We start from the raw sequence: 27,682 nt of genomic DNA, 5'->3' as shown, positions 1-27,682 counted from the left end.
CTAGACGTATAGCTTTGTTGTTGCTTGTACTCGTACTGCTGAGTGTGAGACTTATGGATAATTTGAATTTGGATCTAGATATCTGTATCCATATGAAACATGTGGATCAGGATGACTACTCCAGCATGAATGGGGCGCAACAGGCTCCGTATATTGCCATTGGTCATATTTGTAAGAATATTCATAATGTCCATGACCGCAAGTCTGATGATGTCCTGTGCTCCTTGAGTGCAGCTGGTGCCAACCTCCCCATGATGCCCCTCCCCCCTGGCTGGTTGCATCGTGACTCAGTAGACTCACAAGTCCAACCTCGTATACCTCATCAATTTTCATTGGCCTTGCGATTTATAGACGACTGTATGGTGTGTTGTGCAACAACAAAAGTAGAACCAGTATCGGGTGCATCATCATCACAATTGTCATGATCATTCGTCTTGGTCAGTGTTTTAAATATCGACGATATCGGCCGATATATCCTACGATATATTTTGTATCCCACCTGTGCAATACAAAACACACAATTAGTGGGATATATCCCCACATGTTCGATCCGGTGAACATTTTTTATTTTTTATTTTTATTTTCGATCCTTTTTAAATCCATTATTTTTCATGTTTTGCATGGCATGAAAAATCATGGATTGGGAACTTTTATTTCAAGATTTGGAGGAAAAGGACCGAGTTGCGGAAAATTGGAAAAAAATCAAAATCAAACATGTATGTAACCTAATCTAGTGATTCTTCTATTGCTTTTAAATGTATTGCTTGTGTTTCTACATGTCTTCTTACATTTATAAATTATATGAACAGACTTTGAATATACTTGCATCAATTCAGTTAGACACCGCATAGATTGGGACCCCATACAAAGAAAACCCATTATGTGCACTTGTTTTTTGTAATGTTTTGATTTGTAAATGTGTATTGATGTCTTTTTTAATAGTCACTAAAATTTCGTTGAAAAATTCGACCAGTTTTCAAACTTTCCCCATGTTTCCAACAACAACGATACATTACACGATATAGCCAATATATCCCATGCGATAACCAATACATATCTGTATCCCAAGGGTGCGATACGTAACGCAATACCGATATTTCGAACATTGGTCTCAGTATTGTTGCTGCTAGTGTTTGTACTCTTCTATTGGGTCAGGCTTTGGATGGAATTTGGGTCCAAGACAACCACACGCCTCTTGTTGCGCCACGCGTGCCGTTGGGTCATCGACTTCTAATTCTTTAGCCCTCTTCAACCTGTTTCGCCCTTTCCTCCAACCAAGGCAGAAGTGGGTCATCCTCATCATAAATGGTATCCAAGTTTATTGGACCGTAGTTGGTGTCACCGTTGGCATATTGCTCTTCTTATGTCACCGCATTCTTAGCCTCATATTGTAGTGCATAAAGACAAGTTAGTCCAACATCTTAGTTTGCAATTTATTTTTGTTCTTTGAATGAATGAGCGTAAGACAACTTTTAGTTCCTCTCGTAGCTAGAGGAAGTAGTGTGACTCAAAACTTTGATTGCAATCATTTGAAGAGCCGTCGCACTCTCCAAAATTCATCCACCATTCAATCGATTACAACTTAACTATTGCATGTTGTGCGAGAGCATCTCCAAAGTTGCCAATTTTCAAATGTATCCAATTCATTCAATGCCCTTATTTGCACATCTGAGTTAGGCTTTAATCTCTTTATCACATTCTGTAGCTTGACACAAACTTCATCATCCTCGACAAATGATTGGGCATCTCTGTACATTGGATTTAAATAGTAACTTGCTGCATGAATATTGTGGTGGAGCTGTTGCATCCATCTCTTGTCGATCATCCATATGGGTCTAAAGGTAGCCACGTGTGCCTTCACATCCACATAATCAGCATCCGTCCATTTCTCCCTAATCTCCCTGTTCGTGGGTGCCTTAATTACTTCGCTTGCTTTTGTTGCTGCGTTGATTACCACTTGCCAGTGTGGAGAGTTGGCTGCATTTGGGGGTATATTGGCATGTATAAATAATTTAGTTGTTGCCCTACTCATCTTCTCAATGAAAGTTCTACACCACATTTGTTTGATCTTCTTATGTTTACTTGACTCTTTCCTAAACAAGATCGGATCACTAGAGGGTCTCGTGAACTCCACATTCACATCCACGGATGCATCATGTGAAGATGTCTCCCATAGGCTACCAAACATATGTCATAATCCACTAAACCTATCCCCACTTGCAGTTGCGCTCCCACTGGCCCCCACATCACTTACGGACCACCTCCCGCTATACATCCGCCGACGTTTTTCATCTTCACAAACAATGCACACGCTTTACCTCCTAGCCATAGTCACCTCCTGTTCTGAATGTTCGTCAGATTCAACATTCTCCTCATCATGAATAGAGGTGGTTATCGAGTCGAGTCGAACCGGATTGGGTCCAACTCGACTCGATTCGATTTTTCCAAGAACCTGACCCGAACTCGATTCGATCCGGGACCGAGTCCAGTAGGGTTGACTTGATCCGATCTGAATCCTTGCTGGCCTGACCTGAACCGAGTTCGACTCGGTCAGGGAAACTGAGTCGGATCGAGTTGAGTCTGTTCGGAGACTCTTTTGCTAGGAAGGAAAGGAAATCGGGAGAGAGGGGAAGAAAGGAGGAGAGAAAGAAGGAGAGGAGGGAAATCGGGAGAGGAGGAGGGAGTGAAAGGAGGAGAGAAAGAAGGAGAGGAGGGAAATCGGGAGAGAAAGAGGGAGAGAAAGGAGGAGAGCCAGGGCCGAATGCTGCAGCCGATGCAACAAGGTCCCGACCTCGGTCGAACCACAAGCGAGCCAGGGCAAAATACAAGGAGAAATAAAAAATAAAATAAAATAAATGGAACCTACCTGATGAATGGAGGAGGATGAGCGGTGAAGATGGGTTGCTGGGTTGCTGAGTGGCCGGATTGAATGGGTGGGTGTGGAGCCGCTCGTTTGGGTAGAGAAGATGATTTAGGGATTAGGGCTTTCATTCGGGTGAGGGTAGTAAAAAAAAAAAAAAGAAAGTAAAAATATGTTATATAGGACCCGACCGGATCGGATCGGATCGGTTCGGATTAGCCACTAACCCAAACTCGACTCAATGTACGGTCAGATCTGAGTGGGCCTACTCGATCCTAGCCTTCGGTTCGGGTCAGATCGGATTTGACCGGTTTGATCGGGTCGGATCCGTCGCATTGGGTCAGATCGTGCCCAACTCTAATCATGAAGGTCCATATGATCAAGACCAAACACCTCCTATTAGGCCGCTTTCAAAATCTCACTTTTCTTCTTCTGTACGACAACTTGTTTCCCCTTCGACTCATCCAAACTTTGTTGCATTAAGATCATTATCTCTTAACACTTTGGTACACCCCGTGACTTGGCCCTTTTGGTGTGCCAAATGTTGTTTAAGTTATGTGATTCCACCAGTTATCAATCCATAACAATAGTTGCACTTAATTTGGTGCCTAATACCCACCTATCCTCTCACAATGTTGACATCCAATATCTTCACTTCCCAGAGGACTGCTATTTTCTTACTAGTTATGGCTTATGGGAATCCAAGTCTAAACAAATTATTTATGGCAGAACGAATTAATTAAGTAAATTTCAAAACTTTTAATTGGATCCAAATGGATTAAGTAAAGTTCGAAGCAATAAAGAACGAATTAAAACCTTATTGAGCTTCAAAACCCTGCCCAAAATAACAAAATATGAACATAAAGTCACTAATCCAAAAATTAAAAAGAAATAAAAAAATAAAAATGAAGCCATTAATATGAAAGAAGCACATGATTATGATCATTTATGCATGGCACATCGTATTGAAGCATTGAATCAATAAAAAAATGGAAAATAATTAATTTTCTTATTTTAAAAAAAGGGCATAAATTGATCTAAAAATAAAAATTTATAAAAATGATAAAATGGCATTAATAATCTGTTATAAGCAATCATCTATGAATGACACATTAGATTGGAGCATCGAATTAGTAAATAAATTTTTTTTTCCTATTTTTTACGAACCATAGAAAATATTCCATAAATACCAAAAAATATATAAAATGGCGTCGATAATATGAAAGACGCACATGATTATGATCATTTATGCATGGCACATCAATTGAAGAGTTGAATTAGTTAATTAGAAGGAAAATATAATTATTTTTCTTGTTTCTCAAAAATGGTAGAATATATTTCGTAAATACAAAAAATCTAAAAAATTGAAAATGAAGTAATTAATCTGAAAGAAGTACATGATTATGATTATCTATGGATGGCACATCAAATTAAAGCATCGAATCAGTAAATCAGAAAGAAAAATGGGTACAAATACCTATTTTCGATTTTTCAGAAAAATGGCCCACGGAGCCAGTGTTCAAAATATCGGTATTGCATTACGTATTGTACCCTTGGGAAACGGATATGCATCGGTTGTATTGCATAATGTATCGACGTTGTTGGAAACATGGGAAAACATTCGGAAATTGGTTGAGTTTTTTAATGAAACTTCAATGATTGTTAAAAAAGACATTAATACACACTTATAAATCAAAACATTACAGAAAACAAGTGCACATAATAAGTTTTCTTTGTATGGGGTCCTAATCTATGTGATGTCTAACTGAATTGATGCAAGTATCTTAAAAGTCTATTCATATAATTTATAAATGCAAGAAGATGTGTGAAAACACAAACAATACATTCAAAAGCAAAAGACGAATCACTAGATCAGGTTACATACATGTTTGATTTTATGTTTGGACACAAAGATTGCAACTGATTTGCGATAAAATGGGAAATTGTGATTTTTTTTTTTTTTCAATTTTCCACAACTTGGCCCATCTCGAAATCGAAGTTCCCAATCCATAATTTTTCTTGCAAAACATGAAACATCATGGATTTGTAATAATTTGACACTGATTTAACATGATTTATAGAAAAAAAGGATTGAAAATAAAAAATGCTCACCGGATCGAACATGTGGGATATATCCCACTATTTGTGTGTTTCGTATCGCACAAGCGGGATTTTAGATATATCGTGGGATATATCGGCTGATATTGTCGACACTTAAAAACACTGCACGGAGCGTTAATTTGCCCAAATCACTACTATCCAATGTTTTGATCCTAAAAACACTAAGAGTAGTCAAAATCAGTAGTAGAGTGATTTTGATGGCTGAAAAGCGAGAAATTGTAGGAAAAAAATGGAAGTTAAATAGGCTAGAAATTTTCTGTATTTCGACTATGAGGGGTAGTGGCCGTTGCGTTCCTCTTTTTCTAGACCCTCCCATTTTAGACCCGAATCGGGTAACGACTACAGCCGTTACTGTTACGCAAAACATGTGATATTTCTTTTACACTATGAAAACTTGGGGATTTTTTTCCAGGGAAATATTGGGTGAACTTGGGGATTTTTTTTTTCTTTCCAAAAATGCCAAATTTCCTCCAACCCACTTTGTTCTGCCAAAATAATGCATTTTTCCCTGATTTGATTACAGTAGAAGCTTGAAAATCATGTTTTGGGGCTTCAGAAAGGCAGATCCAAAATTTTGGTAGGAGAAAGGAGGGATATGGTTAGAAAAATGGGTGAAAAGAGTGAAAAATAAAGGAAGGAGCTTATAAAGAAATGAGCCCCACTGGTCTGACCTGGCTATATCGCTTGAGTCTCACCCAACTTGGACAAGTCAGGCCGAGTCAACCCCGCACCCCTCTAAATAACTGACTCGTGGTCTCAAAGTGCTTCGTAGTCCAAGCCAGCTCGAATGAGTCTTAAAACCATGGAAGGAGAGAGCAATTCTCTGGTACCAAAATTGGTGCAACCATATTGAAGGAACAAGTTTCAAATTGATTTGTACCTTCTGAGATGACCCAATCAGGAATTACAACAGATAAATTGGACCGTGAAGATGAGATAAAGCAACACATGCTAGGATGAAATTCAAGCAACTAATACTGTGGTGGGGAGCAACATGCTAAACACTGCAAAATAAACCTTTTCTTTTTCAGTCAATCAATCAGTCATGAACTACTCACAAACGTTTTTTTTTTTTTTTTTAATACATGTGTGTGTGTACTTTCTTCAAAACAAATGGAAGCTCATATATTCCTAACCTTTCATTAGTTCTTCTCCAAACCATCTAATCCCAATAAAATTTTGTAAATGGCTAAAATATTCCCAAATCCTGTCACAACATACTTGTTGTCTGTAAATCAGCCATGGTATCGGGTTTGCATAATCTTGGGTTATTTGTAAGCTAACTCAACAAGCTTGCAAATAAGACTTTCACATGATTTGTACATTGTTTGATACCTAAAAACTGACCCACAAAATAAATTACAAAAAATAATAGAGGTAAACTTTCTGAACATGATTTACTCAGACTTGAATAACTAATAAAATAATAAATGCTCTGGCCTTGTGGATCTTGCAGTCCAATTGGACTATTTGCCCCCCTATATCTGGAATGTTGGATTTGCCAGATCTTTGATCAGAAGTCAGAACCCCTTGGTTCGGCTCAGTCTTCAATTGTCCAGCTTGTGAGATCATCTGTGCCCCATCTGATGTTGGTGTGATCTTCATGTGGTTGCCCGCCTTCTGCACTGATCTCGTCCTACGCCTGTGACATGTTGGCATGTGAGTGGGTTGCATGCATTTACCGTTATAGGTGGCATTTCCTCATTATTATTGTTATGATTATTACTATTATTGTTATTTATCACTGATAGGACTTTTTTTATCCTTTCTCCTTGGATTCTGAATGGCAGTATATCTGTATCTGCAGAAAATGTGGCTGGCAGGATTCTCTAGAGGCATTCAAGATATGCACAGGAAGGCCTCGTTGGTCCTTGAGGATGCAGTCAGAAACATCTACACAGTCGTGGCGTTCTGTGCTGGTAACAAGGTAATGGAACTCTACAGATTCCAGCTTGATAGAATATTCAAGCAGAGTTTTCTACATGGAACGGCCATTGGTTTTGCCTTTGGCCTCTCACAGTTCCTGCTTTTTGCCTGCAATGCTCTCCTGCTTTGGTACACAGCCATCGCTGTGAGAGATCATTACCTGACTCTCCCAATGGCTCTCAAAGAATACGTCGTATTCTCTTTCGCAACATTTGCACTGGTGGAACCTTTCGGCCTTGCACCATACATCCTCAAACGGCGGAAATCGCTCACTTCCGTGTTCGAAATCATAGACCGTGTCCCCAAGATAGACCCAGATGATACTGAGGGCCTTAAACCACCCAATGTCTATGGAAGCCTTGAGCTGAAGAATGTCGATTTCTGTTATCCGACACGTCCTGAAGTGATGGTATTAAGTAATTTCAGCCTTAAAGCCAATGGTGGACAGACCGTAGCAGTGGTTGGAGTTTCAGGCTCTGGGAAGAGCACGATAATCTCATTGATAGAGAGATTCTATGATCCAGTTGCTGGCCAAGTCTTATTGGATGGTCGAGATTTGAAGCTGTTTAATCTGAGATGGTTGAGGAATCACCTAGGTCTGGTTCAGCAGGAACCCATCATGTTCTCGACTACCGTCAGGGAGAACATAATTTATGCGAGGCATAACGCGACTGAGGCCGAGATGAAGGAGGCTGCAAGAATAGCAAATGCCCATCACTTCATCAGCAGCTTGCCTCATGGCTATGACACGCACGTAGGCATGAGGGGTGTTGATCTGACACCGGGACAGAAGCAGAGGATTGTCATCGCTCGGGTTGTGCTGAAGAATGCCCCCATCTTGTTATTAGATGAGGCCAGTTCCTCGATCGAGTCAGAATCAAGCCGGGTGGTGCAGGAGGCGCTTGATACGCTGATCATGGGAAACAAGACGACCATACTCATTGCCCACAGGGCAGCAATGATGAGACATGTAGACAACATTGTTGTTCTCAATGGTGGCCGGATTGTCGAGCAGGGAAGCCATGATTCTCTAGTCGCGATGAATGGTCTGTACGTCCGGCTGATGCAGCCTCATTTTGGCAAGGGCCTTCGGCAACATCGACTCGTTTAGACAGCAGGATTTTCTGGCCAATGTAATTTATGGTTTCTTTTGTTCTCTTCACCCATTTTCCGCTTGTCGGAGACAACGCTAACACCGAATTGTCTCGATGATATTTGTTGTGGGTGATTGTATAATGAACGGGTGAAGAAGAGAAGGGATGAGCTTGTGAGTGTTCTTTTGGGTTGGTGGTGGTAGTTAACATTTGTGCAGAAGTAGGATTAGAGATAGGGTTGGGTTTGCCGGGGTGATGGGGCGGGCCATTCACTTGGAACAGTGTGTGATGCATTCTTTTGGGGGCTGGCATTCTTGGTGCAGGATGGCATTGTCTCCATGGTATATTAATTTGTTATAAAATCGGGAAAAAAAATGTGTTGTTATAATCTATACTGAGGTTGTGGTTTGAGAATGGTAGATGCTGTGATTCAATTTTTCTTGCACAGGTGAAGATTGTGCTCCCTCATGCTTTCTGTCCTTCTGTTGCAGCTCAGGAAGTAGAACTTGGGAACCATGACGGTAGCCTTCTACGGTCCACACATCAGTTGTAAATTTGCTGAGAAGTTCATATGATTGCGTCTCTTTCCTCAGTCCAACTCAATGGCAGGCAGACGATGGCCAGACAGAATTACTTGTCCTTTGTGCATTTTCTGTACATAGTTCCCAGTTTTTCTGTGAGTTCATGCGAGATATTCTAAAGCTGTTCTTTGAGGCAGAGCTGTGATCTTGCTTCACGTCAGATTTGCACTATTCATCAGATGGAGGCACTACTGACATGCTAAAGATCGGGCTGGGCCCCACTGATCAGGTTAGCTGCACATGCTCGTTTAATATAGACCTTTGCCAGGGTGACATGCTCCTGGTATGTGTTCAGCCCACAGGATAAGTGGCCCAGATCTCACACATTTCACCAAATTGGGGTGTGCGCTGCGAACCAGCCCTCTGAACTCTCCTCAGTCAAAAACACCTTGGCATTTTGCAGTGGGATCACATGATTGCTTTCAGGGGAGTTATTTGATATTCTGGCAGTATGTTGAGGTTGATCCGCAGGTATTGACACATTAAACAAAATCGAACTGTCCAAATGGTGGAACCCAGTGTGGAATGTGGATAGGTTGTCATCTGAAGGGAAGATTGATTGAAATTAATCTAATCCGTGATTAATGATCATTTGCTTGTTGGGTCATGACCAACTTACTCTGTTCATTTTGACCATTCTTCACTAAAACAGGTTTAGTTTTAGGCTACTCAGGAAGAGGCTGTGAGAGGTAATTCAAAATAATGTAGCCTTGTCTTGTTGTTTCTTCATGCCACCTGGGTGGGACAACTTTTGTCTTTTGCTTGCAACCTCTCATGTGCCTGCGTAGGCCACCTCAACTGATATCAGGCTTGTTTGGATTTGGGTTTTGGGCAAATTTGGAATCTCCCATTTGTGTTGAAATTTACTCCTAGGCATTTGATCGGTAGCTTTGAAATGGACCATGAAAGTGATGGCCACTTTGAATTCTTGGCCATTCCAAGTAGGGGCCACAATCTAGCAGGTCCGGACCCACTCCACCCCGTGCCACATGTATGGAGGATAATTAGTAGTGAGCTGTTTGAGTTTTGACCCGAGCCCTATTGAATCATTTTCCATTTTCTTTCAGTATGCAATTGGAAATGCATGAGGTTCATACAAATGCAAGTGGCCTGCTGTGAACATGTCCTGATCCAAAAATCAGGCATATCCAGCTTCTCATTGGGTGGGCTACCTGTATGAGAGAAGCAGACCAGGAAAAACAATCAATGGTCTATGCTAAACATCATACGAGTGCTGGAAGACATCCAGCCTGATTTTTGAGTCAGGTGGACCACACCTGATGAAATGCGTAGATCTTAAAAATGCTTGCGGGTTTGCACATTGGCACACCTGTCATCATGACACCGAAATCAATCTCAATCAACCATGGGTGTTTGAATGTCTCGAAATTTTAGCTTGTTTCCCATTAAAACGAGTAGAATAATGATTTCTAGCTGGTTTGAAAGGAAAATTGAAATGACTCAATGGCAGAATGCGCATTGCAGACAAATTTCATGCGGGTGGTCTTGAAGCAATTTCATTGTAGTGGTTTGTTAGTCCTTCCAAACACAGCCTAAATCATGTAGTCATCTCTTTGAAAATGAACAAGCATCCCTGAAAAATCTTCTCAACCCTCACTCGTGTAATTGAATTTGGCTATTTTGTGAGCTTCTGATGGGTGGACAGGTTGAATCTACAATATCAAAGCTGTGACAGACCCATCCATTCGTGTCCTTAATTTCCACAGAAGCAAAAGAAAATATGGATCTTTATGGTTGTGTATATACAAGAAACATAGATAACAATTTTCTTTAGCGAATATTGAATATTGAATCGGTAAAATCAATCGGCAATACAACTAACTTTTGGACTGAAAATTTATCTTCAGATGTCCAGTAGTTTGAAAGAGTCGGCGACCACTTTAAGCTTTTTCCGCAGCCTGCTCCATCGTCTTTCGTTTGCTCCCACGATCAGTGTATAATATCTCCCTTTCCAAAATGCAAAGAAAGCCAAAGTTAGATGTAGCACAAAATGAGAATAAGATGGAATGTGGACATGGTTTGGTGCATGTTGAAGAGACGTAGCCTTGGAGCCCATCTGCTCAATGCAGATGTCTGGATGCATCAAAATCCCAATCCAAAAATAGGGCCAAAATGTCAACAAGTTAGAACTACTAATACCATTGCCGATTGCTATGGTTGCAAAGGCGCTACGAGAAAAGTTCGGCGATGCAAGCTCATACTCAAAAGTCCAGTAGTTCTTCCCATTAGTGGTCCGCTGCAGACAATACATAATTTATTAATTAAAAACTGTGTCCGTAACGTAGTGGGTGCGTGGAGAAAAGAGGAGATCACCTCTTCTTTCCCTACAATAGTCGTTGAACCCACAAGGAGAGAATCTCTAAAACTGATAATAAAAACGGATATTATTCAATGAAATGTGTTGTTTACAATGGACCTGATGGACTCGTATACACAACGCCCTAGATGACTCGAAATGGAAAACTTTTCTGAACTAGTAAAGTTTCCGAATCAGTAAGCTTACTAAAAATAGTAGAACACATCTAATCCTACTCAAAAACTTGTAATAAAGTCTTGTTCGACTTTGTTTTTTTTTTGGACGACACAAGGTGTCTCGCCTCTTTTGAGGCGAGACTATTCCCTGGGAATGCATGCAATCACCAGCAATCACGTGCATCGGGCAATGCCGGGGAGGGGAGTCAAACCCACACCCGTAGGGAGCAACCCCATGGTGCTGGCCGCTCGCCCAAACCCCATCTCAAGCATGGTCTAGAGAATCTACCTAGAGAAAACTATCTTTGGTGATTGAGGGCCCATTTGGAAGTCACTGTATTTCATTTAGCAGCATGAGCATTTTTCTCATTTGGGCCACTTTTAGCATTGAGCTCAATTGTCAGTTTGGGCTGATCTGACATCGACTCCACTCAATGTCAGTTGGGGTTTCCACAAAATTTCCCAGTAAAAGCCTATTTCAAAACGTAAGGGAAAGCAATTTTAAATAGGATGAAATGCGTTTTTTTTTTTTTTTTTGCCTTTTGCAAAACTGGATCTAACTTACAGGATTGTAAGCAAATAGATCAATTAACTAGATAATATAACAAATGCCAAGTACTAGTAGAGCTCTACTATAAAAAACCAGTGCGTGAAAATCATCAATCGTCCTCCAAATTTTAGTTACTATCCAAAGGGGTATGTCATGGCTTGGAGGTAGACTCACGAGTTTCAACATAGAGATCATTGCTTCGAGTACCCATTGTGGTGTGTGTTGTGAGTGTGCGTGTGTAAAAATAAAAATAAAATCTCTACTGCAGTCGCATAAAAGGGCAAGTAAACAACAATATTCAAGAAACACAATTACCTCATCTCCTGACCTTTTCATCATGGGCTTAGGCTAATAATCTTTCGGATCCTCTAAAAAGCACATTGCAAATGAAACTCATTTTGGGTGACATGTATAAAATGGGATTGCACATCAAGTTTGATTGGCTTTAGGACTAGTTGGGGATTCTTGGATGTGTATGCCCTAAAAAGCCAACAGGCCTAGAGTATTGGAACTTATCACTTGTGACCATTTTCTGATGATTTAAATTAAGTTATTATTGACTTATTTATTTCACGATTATATTATTAATTGTATGTGAAACTTGGCATTATAAGTTTAGTGGGTTATAGGAATTCCTTTATGGAGTCTTTTTAGCTGGCCCCTGAGGAAAGAATGAAGTGGGCACAACAGTCAATAAGGCTAAGGGTAAGTTGTTGTATCACAGCTGTCAAGTACTCTAATTCCATAACCACTCCAACGGGTCTGGGTGACTTGGGATTAGTTTTGCCATTATCACGTGTGAATAGAAACCGACGACAAGTTCGATTTGGATTAATCTCTACCATCGGACATTTGTTGTTTGTCCCTTCACCACATGGGAGTGTGGATGTTCACTAATTTATGGGTACTAGTGATAAAATCGATTAAATATTGGTATTGAAGGATCAAATCAACTTTCCTAACATGGAGGCCGGTCATGCTTGGATTAGATTGACTTGATCATGTACTAGCTTTGACCAATCTTTAGACATGAGGTTATGAAAGGACTTCATGGTCTAGTGTGGTGACTTTGACATACCTTTAGAGTTCACTTTAGTCGCCAACATCTAGGTCTGATTGGTTAGATATATTAGGATTAAGTAGAAGCCTAATGTATACTGATATGGGACCCACTATTTTTTCCAGGACTCAGTTTGTGATACATCTTATTAATTAGATTCTCCATCAAGCCTTATATAGCTGGTTAGCAACTCGAATTGTTTCCAAAGGTTTCTCGAATGTTTTTATGTTGGATATTTTGATTTCACCATTACAATGTTTTATCTAGCTTGGTGAAAGTTTGATTGTTGGATCTTTTGGTCCACCTCATGTGTTTGCATTGGATTTTGGGCCAAAAGAGTGGACATAAGGCTCGAAATGGGCTAGGACTAAGCCCAGAAAAATGAAAATTTTGAATAAGGGCCTGGCTTGACCAGTTCAAAATCCACGCCCTTGCCTAGTCCATTGCCAAGCCGAAGTGGACACGACTAATAATGGAAGGATTTGGGTAATATGGGTGATAGAATAGACAGGTTAACGGGTTTTCGATGATGTAGGCCATTTTGAAGTCTAGAGTTGTCGACCTGTACTTGGGCTAATTGAGTTCAGGTCATGCTCGGTGCAGGCCCTTTTGGGTCCAGGTCTCATTCTCGAAGACCTGGACTTGGATTGGATTGAGTTTGAGTACTCGTTGGGTACCCATTGGGTCTTTAGATCTAGATTTCTAGTTGGGTTTGGGTAAAATAAGAGCATTTAGATGGTCAGGCTCACAGGATGGATGGATTTAGATCGCACAAACATGTAGCACATTGGCACATGCATGGTTTGTATATAGCTCTCTTACATGCATGTGGTTTAGGAAACCTTAATACATACATACATAGACACACACACACACACATCGATTTTAACTGAGGCCTAGTGGATGGGCCTGACCCGATTTCTTAGCGGGTTTCAAAAATTGGATAGAAACCCTTTAAAATTGGGTTGGGTCCATCGAGTAGCCAAAGGTCCGTGTGCCCATTGACAGCCAAGGTATTTCGTAACAGTAACGGTGGCCATAACGGCCACCATCGTTACCTTTACGATACGGGTTATAACAGCCGTTACGGCCCCCGTAACAGCTGTTACGGTCTCTCTCTCTCTCTCTCTCTCTCTTATTCTATTGAAAAAAACCCGAAAAACCTGTATCGGCCCCGTAACGGGCTGTTACAGGTCCATTACAGCCTTTATGGGGGATGTAACAAGTCGTTACGGGGGCTGTAACGGCCTTTACGGGTCATTTTATCTGTAATGGCCGTTAAGACTTTTACGACCTCATAACGTGTAACGGTTGCCACCGTTACCTTTACGTAACGGCCTTTATGGAACACCATGTTGACAGCCCTACCGAAGTCCATGGGGGTGAGAACTACTGAGAGTTGTTCTCCAAGAGAAACGTAATTGCTCCTATATAACATTTGATCCTATTCCCAAAGGTGATAGCCCTTCTGATGAGGACATCACTTCACGTACACCCTTGCGTACATATCCATGATCGTGCTGAAGACCCTATGTGTATATGTGAGCATTTGGAAGACCCCATACTGGGCAGATGCACATGGGCTACTTTATGGAGTGATCTAGACCGTTGGATCGGAGGGACGTGACGATCGGGCCGTTGGATCACATGATCGGGCCATTGATCCTGAATTGTCTACACTAGTTTTCTTAGATTTTATCAGCATTATAGGATTTAGTTTTTATTTTTTATTTTTTATTTTTATTTTATTTTTTTATGTTATGTTTGAACATCATTATGAGTGCTTTAGTTGATTTTAGTTAGACTAGGGCTATTTTCGTCAAAATTCACAAAACATGGTGTTAATTGTAATTTTTCAACTTTCTTAAAGCTATAAAAAGAGGGTGGGCATGTGACCCTCTCCCTCATTAGGTTTTGTGAAAAAAAAGAAGAAAAGAAAAGAAGAGAAAAGGCTCTTGCTTTCTTCTTCTTCCATCTTCATGCGATTTGAAGATATATTTCGATGCGATTTGGAAGAGAGATTGGTGCGACGTTAATCTTCATCAACGGAGGTGCGAGGCTTCCATCTATCCCCACACCACCATCTCTTTTCTCCTCCATCAAGGTATTGTCTTTAAGTTCTTCGATTCTCACAACCTAAGCCTTCGTCTTCTCCTAAGCCCCTTTCTTCCATTCCTGAAACCCTAACCCTAAATCTAAAATCCCTAACTTTCCTACTTTCCCAAATTACCCAAACCCTAATTCTTACTCTAGGTTATATTAGGTTTTCTACTTTGAAATAGACTATACCCTATACTAATTGGATGTTCCTACATCCATTAGATCCTAGTTTCTTCTTATTTAATGATCTTGTGACACGGTGTTGGTAACTTAGGATAGGATTATGCATGATGTTCTTCTGGTTTTCATGAGATTCGTGATGATTATGGCAATGCTTGTGTTTTTTTTGTTAATTGTCTTAATTCTACTACTTGATGTCACATGTTCTTTGGTTCATGCATCGGTCCTGCATCACCTCCCCCCCTCCAAAAAAAGTCCAGAGCAACGAGAAATGATATAGGAAAAGAAAATTAGAGAGATAAAAAGGGAAGATGGATCTCATCTCTTCTGTTCTCTTATTTATCCATCCATCTATGTGTCCACCTATTGGACAGGTCCCTTTTCTCTAATCACAAGCCTATAGTGTGATTGAAAGAATATTCTATGGCCTTCCCTTTGTTGGAGATAGATTGAGGAGAGACCTTATCATCGAAGAAGAAATGATATAGGAAAAGAAAAGGTACAGAGAAAAGGGGAAGATGCATCTCATCCCCTCTGTTCTCTTATCCACCCATCCATCCGTGTAGTCCACCTATTGGATGGGTCCCTTTTCTCCAATCACGGCCCTGTAGTATGATTGAGAGAATACTCTGACCTTACCTTTCTAGATCGAGGAGAGACCTTATCATCAAAGAATGAACGGAAATGAATCTACACATACCAAAGGACATGATCACAAGTATAATCTAGACCTTCTGTTTTGATTATTAGAAATCTGACTTCATCTAGATGGGAATAAGATCTTAGAAAGTTAAAAGTCTGAGAATTTTTCGAACTTACGCTTCTGTCTTTCACAAAATCCCAACATTTAACAACGATACAAGTTCAGTAACCAAATTCTCCAAGTATATGAGGAAATGGACTCTCTTTCCTACTAGAAGGAAACTAAACTTTTCTGATCATGTCTCCCATACAGTAGAACTCAACTTATGACAAACAAGCTGAAAGTGGTTCCTAAATCTTCTTCTGGATTCATAACGAATTTCGAGTATTCATCCAATTCTTATTTATATACATAGAAATTTAGAATGAATTTAATGCCATCTTGATTTGAATTTCAGTAATTAGTTCAATAAAGCTTAAATGAGCAAATTGCAACAGTTGTCCATAGTATTTGCATTGGGAATTAGGTTCAAACATGAGATATCTTAGCTAGGGGTGGACTGAAATGAATATAACTTCATTTTTGGGGGCCCCTTTTAATGTGATTGATTATTGCAATTCATTTCATTAGTGCATCCAAATGGAAACAGATGATAGGTACATAAATCACAAATGCTAGAAGGAAGCATCATGGAAAAAAATAGTTCTGCAGGCACCTCAGATCAGACCATAACACAAAATAAACACATACACAGGAAGCAAGAAGAATTCGGAAAGAACATAAACCTCCTGGATATCAAATATGGTTGGTCTTTGAGTTGGCGCAGCAAAAATGTTCTTCACCAGGCTGAAAATGACCTGCGAAATAAAGGGAATTCAGAACAAGAACCATACAACATTCAGATAAGTAGCCCATTTTTATCTTTTCTAAGGAGACAACATAGCAATGCTCATGGCTAGCTGAAGCTCAAAACTGTATTGATAGAAGATATGAACCAACATGATAAATGGTTTTACCTCATCCATTGGACCCAAATCTCGGATGTCACTTTTATCGGTTGGTTTGAAACTGACTCTAACATTTTGTAACGGTAGAGTGCGATCTTTAAATGCCGAATCATGGCCCCGAAAATCAAAGTCCTACATGAGGAGAAAAGAAGAAGAAGAAATTTTAAGGTACAACACAGGGATCAGGAGCTGTGATTAAGCCCATGCACACCTCTACATGCTGCCATAGTGCCAACCTGGCATGTGTGTAGGACATCCTAGCTTGGTATCTGGTAGGCCTCTCTGGTTAGACGAACTGGCCCAAAAATCAGGCAGTCAAATGATGATGTACAAAAGCCCAATGGGCAGTATTGGGCAAACATTTGTGGCCCTCCTGATGAGTTGACTGACTTGATTTTTAGGCCAGGTTGTCTGAATAATGAGATCCATCAGAGGAAACAGCTCAGATCACCGCATATGGAGGTGCATTTGGCATTTAGCAGAATTAATAAATATATTGTAAGATTCTCTCAGAAACTAGTGAGTTGGACTCTCTCTCTCTCTCTCTCTCTCTCTCTCTATATATATATATATATATATATATATATATATATATATATCTCAAATGGAACATCTATAACTCTTGTTTGCAACTGAGGATTTGAATCCTAACAAGTAACAAAACCCAGTTTGTGACCTACCCTCCAATCTGAGGGATAATAATAGGTGTACCCATCTGGAAAATCGACAAAAGCTTTGAAGTTCTCTGGTATTTCTGCACAGATAACAGAACTTTCATTTGGCATAACCACATGTTTGAAGATTGAAGAGAAGAATTCTACAATAATAAATAAATAAATTAGCTAAGCCCACATGTCCTCATTGAACTGGCACACACATGGGTCATCCAAGCCATGCAGTAAGTAGGCCCCACCAACTAGATGGCCAGATGGAGAAAGGGCCCATGAACTCATTAGATTGGCCACACGTACTAAAAAATGGGTTCTTTAAGAAAATGCCAACACTCCACATCCAACATACACGTGTCGCCTCCTAATGAGCAAGCTCATGTAATCTTTGGGCCAGGTCATCTACACTGTGGGTCCTGCCACAAGCACTAGCCTGATGTATCACATGCAAGCCATGTTGACATCCATGGCAGCACTTAGAGGTGCATGCGATGAGCTGATTGTGGGCTCAGTAGAACTCATAAAAATAAGATACGACATCCAAATGCAAATCACTCATATAAACTTATCAATGGTCCAAGGAAAACCAAAAGCATAGAAACAGTAATCTGAGATGGCACCTTCAGCCAAAGCAAAGCTTCCGGAGAATATACTTGCCGTCAACGCCCCTATTCCAGACAATGCCGACCTTCTTCCAATAAAACCTGAACATGCAGAGTTGTATGAAAAGATCATTAGTTTTAAAAAGAAAAATAAATAAATCTAGCTAGAAAACCAAATTAAAACATGGGCCTATATAGTCATGTAACACTTTAATTTCACAAAAGGTCTAAGCATACAAGGACTCACTTTGACATTTGCAGATAATTTGCCGTATCTGGTTTAAGGGGACTTGAAAACTCTGACACGTGACTCACTTCATTTAGCTATTGATCGGGAACTTTCAACACGTGTGTGGTGCACAAATCATTATCATCATCATAGCCTTGTCCCAACTATTTGGGGTCAGCTTTATGAATCCCATTTTGCCAATCATTCATGATTGAAAATCTGTCGTACTGCATGAGTACACATCAAAATCCCATTGTCAGAACCCTTCATGACTCTCATGCCTTCAGTTTAGCTATACCACTCACTGTATTGACAATGGGTCTACGAAAAAAAATAATCTAGGAGGGCCTCTATGGAAAGAGAGGTAGATCTCTCTCTCTCTCTCTCTCTCTCTCTCTCTCTCTCTACGCGCACACCCTCACACCCACACACACCATAACGGGTACTCGAACCCATGACTTAAGCTTTGAAACTCTTGTGAGTCTATGATGCAGGACAACTAGCCACTTGCTCTAAAATCTCGAACCGATAGAGCATGGCGAATCAATCCCTTTATCTCATAACCCAGGCCCCACATCCCATGGGTTAGGACCTCGGCCGAACCCCCCTCATGGGCCCCACTTCACATGAGTTCTGCTTCGCACGAGACATCTGCCTCACACGGGCTGCTCACCCTGTGTGTGCCCCTGCATCCCACAGGCCACCCCACTCAAGCCCGGTGTGAAAATGCCCCTACATTAGTCTACCACTAAGCCATGCGTAGGGACCCAAAGGTAGAGATCTCTTGCTGCTAATGGAAAGATGTCACTTGACACACATGTCTATGAATGCTCTTTGGCCAAGGAAGGGTTCTCGTTGGATGGAAGTCTGAAATTATTAAATGCACAAAAATCAATCATGGTTGAATGGCCAGAAATTAACAAGGGACACCAAGCTATGTGAATGGCTAACTTGAAGGCAATCTAGGGACCAATGTAAACTGCAACACACATAAGAATAGTTAACTAGTAATGTGATGGGCTGTGTACAGCTTACCATATGTCAATGTGACGAAACTCTTACACAGCATATGAAAAAAAAATATATTGGATTTGAATGGAATGCAAGAGAATAGCAACGGTTTTGAAAGAAATTGTCCTTCGGATTTTAGAGCTGTGTTATAATGCTTGGGCACACAAAACAACATAGCATATTTCATGCAGGTCAGTGACCATAATGGCAGAGCCAGCCTTTCCATGGTACAAATCATTCATCATTATCCAATGTTGCTCTTCACTGCCAGTAACAGCGGCAATAACCACTGTCATTGCTAACAACAACAACACTCGTTGTTGCCATCAAAAGTGGCAACAGCTGCCGCTGCGGCCTCCAGTGGCCAAGGTATTCAAAAATGGTAATGGTGCCTCTAATGGCCCCGTAACAATATATATATATATATATATATATATATATAGAGAGAGAGAGAGAGAGAGAGAGAGAGAGAGAGAGAGAGAGAGAGAGAGAGAGAGAGAGAGAGAGAGAGAGAGAGAGAGAGAGAGAGAGAGAGAGAGAGAGAGAGAGAGAGAGAGAGAGAGAGAGAGAGAGAGAGAGAGAGAGAGAGAGAGAGAGAGAGAGAGAGAGAGAGAGAGAGAGAGAGAGAGAGAGAGAGAGAGAGAGAGTGCATCTGCCCTATATCGGAGCGTTACAAGCCTGTAATGGCTGTTATGGGCGTTTTTTTTTTCCAGAATTGCAGTTACAGCCCCAAATCATGTAATGGCCCCTGCCATACCATTATGTAACAACCATTACGGCCATTACATGACCTTTTTTAATATATGCCGGAGGCAGCAGCTGCCGCCGCCACCACCATTGCCAGCGGTAACAACTGTCGTCACCATTTGTGACCCCAATGTGAGAGGTCAGTGCAGAGTTTTTCTTTTTCGTTATTGTTTGCGGCCGTTCAATATTAACACGTTGTAGTTCATTCCCCTTAGTTCCTACCTACACGTAATAGATCATGGATAGTCATAAGGCTAGCTTCACAGAGTTAGTAGATGAGCACCCTAGCTTGTGCATCACCACCATCAACTAGATGGTCACAATTACCTTACTTGGTCACAACCTGTGAAATTTATCTTGGGGAAAAGAGAGTCTTTATCTCTACAAGCAAACTTGCTCCACCTGCTGGAGACCCATCTTGTGAAGATTGGGAATTTGATAATTTCACTGTCATCGGTGACATTTTTGGCCCATTGATGATGTGCTCAATGGCCCAACAGATTTGAAACACGGTTGCAAAGATGTTCTTCCACCATGATAACCTAGCTTGGGCATATCAGTTTCATAGGGAAATCACGAACATGCACTAGGGAGAATCTACGATGTAGGCATATTATGCCTCCCTTTGATAGCAACAGGAGGAACTCGATCACTACATGCCATAGTCCACCCCTTCTGAAGACATACGTAAGTGGCACGAAAAGCTACTGCATCTTCAAGTTCCTAGGCAGGCTCATTGATGACTTTGAACCTCAATGCGTTCAGGTTTTGGGGTGAGGGTCACTTCCCTCTTTCTCAAGGCCATTTATATTCAGAGGGAGGCTAATAGACGTGCTTCCACGATGACATCTACTGCTGAGAGGTCAGCCTCTGCATTTGGTCCAAGTGAAGTAGGAGAGGATACATTGCAAAAGGCTAGACCAGCGAGCATACAAATCGCCCACCTACACACTTTACTGATATGGATAGTTTGGTTTGCACTCACTTTGTTCAATACTACCAATTGAGATATCGTTGCTATGATCTGCATCGACACCTTTGACATAAGCCCAAACATGGGGCTAACACTATTGTGGTTGAGGGGGAAAGCCATTTTGCTGAGAATAGTATTGTTCTTGAGCCTGGTCATGGTGTAGGGCACCATCATTTATCTACATATGCTACTGGTACATCAAAGGATCACTCAGGTATCTCTGCAAATCATATCTCCCAACATACATCTCATTCTAGTACATTTTGGATCATCGATTCCGGTGCTACAGATCACGTGACTAGTAAGGAAGGTAACTTTCTTATGTGTTCTTCCTTCTTCTTTTTGGAATAAGCTAGCTTATGGATCTTATTCCAAAGTCTCGGGGAAAGGCTCTTGTCATCTTAGCTCATTTCTTACTCTGCCATCTGTTGTTCACATTATGTCATTTCCACCTAATTTTCTCTCTGTCAGTGCTTTAACTAAACGGTTTCATTGTTCTGTCACTTTCTTTCTAAATTCTTGTGTTGTTCAGGATCTACAAACTGGGAAGATTATTAGTGGTGGACATCAGTTTGATGACTTGTACTTGCTTGATGTGAGCAATACATCATTCTCCTGTGGTGCAACTCTCAGAGATAATAACAAGTAATCTCTCCAGCTTTGGCGTAATCGTTTAGGTTATATTTCTGGTTGTGCTCTTTATAGCCTTTTTACAAGTAAGTTTAGTTCTAATCTACATTCAAATGTGAAACATGTGAATTTTCTAAGCAAGTTCGGACTTCTTATCTTAGTAAAGATAAGACTACTTCTATATTTGAATTAGTTCATTCTGATGTGTGGGGTCCTACCCAATTGCTTCCATGTTTGGTTTTAAGTATTTTATTTCCATTATAGATGGTTATTCCAAATTTATATGGTTGCATTTGATGAAAAGCATAATTAAGGTGTCTTCCATAATTTAATCATTCATCAAGTATTCAACATACAGTTTAGTGAAATTGTTAAAGTGTTCAGTCAGAAAATGCTAAAGAATACATGAACAATGAGTTATAGAACTAAATTACTAGTTGGGGAATTGACTGTCAAACATTGTGTGTGTACACACCCCAACAAAATGAAGTTGTTGAACAAAAGAATCATCATCTACTAGATATAATTAGAGCCACGATGACTAAGACATTTGTTCCTATGAGGTAGTGGTCACGGCCTCATATATGAAAAATTGCGTGCCATCTCGGTCCCAAGGAGAGAGTTACCCTCTTCAACTTTTGAAGGCCAGTTCTCCTTCTTCAGCATACCTCTCTAAAAGTGTTTGGGTGTATGTGTTACATTAATATCATTGGTCCTTCACAAGACAAACTCATGTCTCGATCGATTCGATGCAATTTTTCCTGGTACCTGGAAGGAGTATAAATGTCATTGTCCGGTTACCAACCATAGGTATGTTTCCAAAGATGTCACTTTCTTTGAAGATGTTGCTTACTTTAGAACTAGGGTACCTATCTCATTGTTTCCTCTTTGAGTCTTGGATGATATAGGCTTGATGCTACCACAAACATTGAACGGGGTGATCCTGAGAATCATAGTTATGCACCATCGACGCCTAGGCTGTAGAACCTAGTAATACTTCGTTGTCACCTGATCTTCCTATTGTTGTTTGAAAATCTAAGCGAACAGTTGTTCCCCTACCTCTGTATCATATTGATTGTAGCATGACACACCCCATTGGTAATCATATTTCTTATACTTGTTTTTCTCCATCTTTCCAAGCTTTTTCTGCCAGCCATTTGTCTGTTTCTATTCCTTCTACAATTGCAAAGGACTTGAAGGATCCACGGAGGAAGGCAACAATGATAGATGAGATGACTACGCTTGGTAGGCAAGGAAAGTGGAAGTGATGTAGGACAATTAACCACTTGCTCTAAAAGCTCGAACGGTTAGAGTATGACGAATTAATCCCTTTATCTCATAGCCCAGGCCCCATATCTCATGGGTTAGGACTTCAGCCGAACTCCCTTCGTGGGCCCCAAATCATATGGGCCGCCCACCCCGAGTGTGTTCCCGCATCCCACGGGCTACCCCACTTGAGCCCGGTGTGAAATGCGCATTAATCACCCCTGGTAAGGAGTCTTGAACATGAGACCTCCCCCCGTAGGCCCTAAATCACATGGGTCACCCACCCTGAATGTGCCTCTGCATCTAACGGGCGACCCCACTCGAGCCCAGTGTGAAAATGCCCCTGCATTAATCACCCCCGATGAGGAGTCTCGAACACGAGACCTCCCACTCTGATACCAATTTGATGTAGGACAATTAACCACTTGCTCTAAAAGCTTGAACTGTTAGAGTATGACGAATTAATCCCTTTATCTCATAGCCCAGGCCCCATATCTCATGGGTTAGGACTTCGGCCGAACCCCCTTCGTGGGCCCCAAATCACATGGGCCGCCCACCTCGAGTGTGTTCCCGCATCCCACGGGCTACCCCACTTGAGCCCGGTGTGAAATGCGCATTAATCACCCCCGATAAGGAGTCTTGAACACGAGACCTCCCCCGTGGGCCCCAAATCGCATGGGTCACCCACCCCGAATGTGCCCCTGCATCCAACAGGCGACCCCACTTAAGCCCAAGGTGAAAATGCCCCTGCATTAGGAAGTCAGTCACACCCCCAAAAGGACATCATGTTATTGGATGTAAATGGGTCTACGCTCTCAAGTATAATACAAATGGTTTTGTTGCTTGGTACAAAGTAGGTCTTATTGTCAAAGGGGTTCACTTAGAAGTAAGGGGTTGACAACCATGATACATTGGCCAATCTCACTTCCATTCATGGTGTTCTCTCTATTGCCGCTCATAGGAAATGACCCCTTTATCAAGTTGACATTAAGAATGCCTTACTACATGGAGACCTTCGGGAAGATATATATATATATATATATATATATATATATATATATATATGCAACCATGTTTTGGATTTCCTCCTAGTGGCTCATAAGGAAAGGTGTAACGACTGCAGAAAGCTGTATATGGTCTCAAGCAGTTCCCCACGTGCGCAGTTTGAGTGTTTCATTTCTACAATTCTTTACGTTAGTTTCCAAATGTGTGTTTCATACCACTCTGTCTTTGTCAAGCGACATGGAACTTCTATTACTCTTCTATCCATTTACGTGGATGACATTGTGGTGACATGTAGTATCCCATAGGAGATCTCCTTAATGGAAATACGCACTTGATCTCTTACGTTCTACTCATTCTACCAGCATGGCTTGGAGCGTGCCCAGTGGACGCCTCATTGAGGTGAATCATAGATTGTTTTCCATGGACTCAACTCCTCTTGCCAACCTTGCTCAGTATTGGCGGCTAGTTGGAAAGCTTATTTACATATATATTACTTGACTGGACAATGCCTGTTGTCAAAAAGGGATGTCTTAAATCTATCTGAGATATTCGACCAGTCGAGGGACTGGCTCGACTAGTCGAAGGTCCCTTCGATTGGTCGAAGACAGTTCGACTCAAATTCTAGCAACGATGTATTTGGGATTTTCGGGATGCTCGACCAGTCGAAGCCTTGGCTCGACTAGTCGAAGGTTACCCAAATTGCGTAAATTTGAGGCAGTTTCTGGACTGTTTTAAAGTCGGTGCAGAAGTGTGGTTTCTTAAACTATAAATAGGAGTCCCTAAGGCCATTCTAATATATTCTAAGGCTTCTTAAAGGTATTCCAAGGGTTTCTAAAAGGGTTTTAGAGTTATCAAAGGGTGTAGCAAGGGTGAGATTCAAGGTTCAAATCGGGTAAGTCCTCTCTCTTTGTAATTTGTGCTTTCATAGTGGATTTCTGTCGCTTTGTGCCGTGGTTTTTTCCCACAAGGGTTTTCCACTTTAAATCTTTGTGTTCTCGTGTTTACTTGGTGCTCTTGGATTGCTATCCTAGATCCATATCTATGTGATTCCGCAGCACAAACCCCAACAATGCCTACATAGTGAACATGGTCAGTCAGTTCATGCAGACTCCTTGTGCCCATCGTCTTGTAGCCATCCATCATATTCTCCATTATGTCTCCAGGAAAAGGCATTTTTTTAAAAAAGAAAATCATGGCGATCTCAATATCTGTGCCTATTGTGATGTCGACCGGGCTCTACCATTGGTTTGTATACATTTGTTAGCGGCAACTTAGTGTCTTGGAAGAGTAAGAAGCAATCAGTTTTTGCTCGTTTTTCTGTAGAAGCTGAACATAGATCTATGTGACATGGTACAAGCAAGGTTTCCTAGCAACGATCTTTTATGTCTGAGCTAGGTATTGTCTTCGCCTCCCCTATTGCCTTGTACTATGACAATCAGGCAGCAATCCATATTGCGTCTGATCCAATCTTTCATGAGAGGACTAAACACATCAAATTTAGTTGTCACTTGTATGAGAGAAGCTGTCAAGTGGTGTAATTTGTACACCCCACCTGACTTCCAAAGATCAACTGGCTGATATCTTTACAAAGGCAGTTGTGGGGTCACATCTTTTTGATCTTATTTTCAAATTGGGCATGATAGACATCTATGCTCCAGCTTGAAGGAGAGTGATAGAGTGTGGAGAGTGTGTACATTGTTTTTTTGTGGTCCTTTGAACCACCATTTTTATGTTTATAAATAAGAGAAAGGGGGAGGAGATGCTATCTAACCATAGTTTTTCCTGCACCATAGTATTCAATCATATATCATTTCAGGGAGGATCAACAGTATTTCATTGCCATCAATATGGATTCTTGAAAAGAATGAGACAAGTTATTTGGATAATTCTCATCAACTAACTCCGAAGTATTGTATTCTTTATTTGATACGAATAGTTGAAGCAGATTCTCTGAAGGAAAGATGGGATGGGGCCCATCAAATGAAAGGTTTGGATCATGCAAAGGTGGGTCCCACCAGTAACTTTGAGGGCCTAGCAGAAAATCTTTGTGCTCAGATATAATGTACTTTGTGGTCCAGCCCAAAAGGACATTGGTTGATAGATGATTCTACCAAATACTCATCTGGGCATCAAAAAAACCAAAATTCAGATGTACAGATTGCAATAAAGATCAACTCAATTGAAAATTAGATATGCTGTGGTCGATGCTCAAAACAGAACAATCCTCTACAAAAATGCCCAAAGCACGAGGAACTTTCTAGAATCAAAGCATAACAAATATCTAAATTGCAGAACCAACAAAAGCTCACATCAAATACTCTCACACATATTTAAAAAAAATGCAATTTCCATGTGAATTCGAAGAAATAAAGAAATGGGTATGTTAAAATTTCCATTGAAATTCACATACAAACCCAACAAATTGCAATTTTCATGTGAAATTGAATAGAAACGAAATGGGTGTTTTACCTTTTTCATTTAAATGCATTTCTTTTGAATGCGCCTTTACAGTAGATGTAGGAATTGCATTAGAACGACTGATAGATGGCGAATTCGGCATGTATAACTGCAAAACATCAAAATTGAGAGAGAGAGAGAGAGAGAGAGAGAGAGAGAGAGAGAGAGAGAGAGACCTGTTTTGGAAGGGAAGAGACCCAGCTTCCTGACAGAGAGGAAGCTGCCATTTTTGTGCTTGCAGAGAATAAACAGTTACTTCAAAATGGATTAGGCCATCTGCAATCTGTGCGCCTTCTTTCTTTTCTTTTCTTTTATTCCCCTTTGATTTTCTTCGGGAAATTTGAACGGATAATGTAACGTTACGTTTTTATGGAAAGTCATTTGATACTCTGGCAGAGTATGATGGTTGATACACAGGCACTCAGAAATCCTAAATATAACATACCATAAAATAGTTAACCATTAAACTTGTAGATCGCAATGTAGAAAGCCTATCTTCCAAAGTTCATATTTATTAAATGATCCTAACCTCCGATCAAAGGTCTTTTTTTTTTTGTTGAATTAGGACTGTTGATCATTTTCGTTTTTAAACTTACACCTATCAACCATTCAGGATCTCAAATTCGTGAAATTTTGGGTCTATGAACCATCTATAATGGGACCCACGGTTTCAACGGCTTGATTTGAGTTACCTGTATGCCACCTGTGCAAATAATTTGTGCCTGTGATCATTTTTCCTACTTTTAGATGGACGGTGATCTGTGGGCCCCATCATGATGTATGTGTTTCATCCATGCCGTCCATCCATTGTATCATTATTTAGGGCATGAGGTAGATCCAAATCTCGAGTGGGCCATATCATGAGAAAAAAGTGGTGCATTAGAAACTTCCTAAGGTCCACTGTAACATTTATTTTCCATCCAACCTGTTGATTAGGACACACAGATATTGATGAAGGGGAAAAAAAAATTTCAGCTTGATCCAAAACTTTTGTGGCCCTCAAAAAGTTTTTAATGGTTGGCGTCCAATCAACACTCTTTCCTCTGGTGTGGTGCACCTGGAACTTTTATCTGTCTCATTTTTGGGATAATGACATAAAATGATCTGGAAAAATGGATGGACGGAGTAGATAAAACATATATATATCATGATGGGGCCCACAGAGCGACGTCCAGTAGCGAGTGGCTGCTTCAGTCCACGTCCTATTGCTATACACCATTGTTTTGATATTTATGATGCTTCTATATTCATGCGCATGGAAATTGGGCACTTGGCATCATTTACCTCAAAATAAACGGTCCAAATAGTGGGGCCCTTTGTAGATGGGCCAAAAAACGAAAATCACACTGAATGCATGACCTTCACTAGATGATTCTGAATATTTAGGACAAAAAATAGTTAACGGTCCACACAAATACATGCCCATGAAACTGATGCCATATGATGATCTGGTCATTTGTATTCCCATACGTTGCCCGA

The 27,682-nt window shown here is 40.7% G+C and overlaps 2 protein-coding genes across 3 annotated transcripts in view; one reads left to right on the top strand and one right to left on the bottom strand.

Moving 5' to 3' along the window:
* LOC131253009 (ABC transporter B family member 6-like) overlaps positions 1-8,599 on the top strand; it is a 46,415-nt gene extending 37,816 nt beyond the window's left edge. For both annotated transcript variants that reach the window (XM_058253828.1, XM_058253829.1), the window contains one exon: positions 6,789-8,599. In XM_058253828.1, coding sequence (XP_058109811.1) covers positions 6,789-8,018 — 1,230 coding nt within the window. In that variant the 3' untranslated portion in view covers positions 8,019-8,599. The remainder of the gene's footprint in view (positions 1-6,788) is intronic.
* A 1,671-nt stretch (positions 8,600-10,270) lies between these two features.
* On the bottom strand, positions 10,271-26,551 carry LOC131253008 (photosynthetic NDH subunit of lumenal location 1, chloroplastic). Its single transcript, XM_058253827.1, has 8 exons — positions 26,380-26,551; positions 26,216-26,312; positions 17,904-17,987; positions 17,296-17,369; positions 16,625-16,747; positions 16,394-16,465; positions 10,743-10,839; positions 10,271-10,550 (listed from the first exon to the last, which is right to left on the bottom strand). Exons 1-8 carry the CDS (start codon positions 26,428-26,430, stop codon positions 10,447-10,449), a joined length of 702 nt encoding a protein of 233 aa, XP_058109810.1. The 5' UTR covers positions 26,431-26,551; the 3' UTR covers positions 10,271-10,446.
* Positions 26,552-27,682: the final 1,131 nt, after the last annotated feature.

This window comes from Magnolia sinica, chromosome 8 (genome assembly GCF_029962835.1).
Source record: "Magnolia sinica isolate HGM2019 chromosome 8, MsV1, whole genome shotgun sequence".
NCBI classification, from domain to species: domain Eukaryota; kingdom Viridiplantae; phylum Streptophyta; class Magnoliopsida; order Magnoliales; family Magnoliaceae; genus Magnolia; species Magnolia sinica.
The sequence above is the reverse complement of the archived record's forward strand: the minus strand, read 5'-3'. Positions and strand labels throughout refer to the sequence as shown.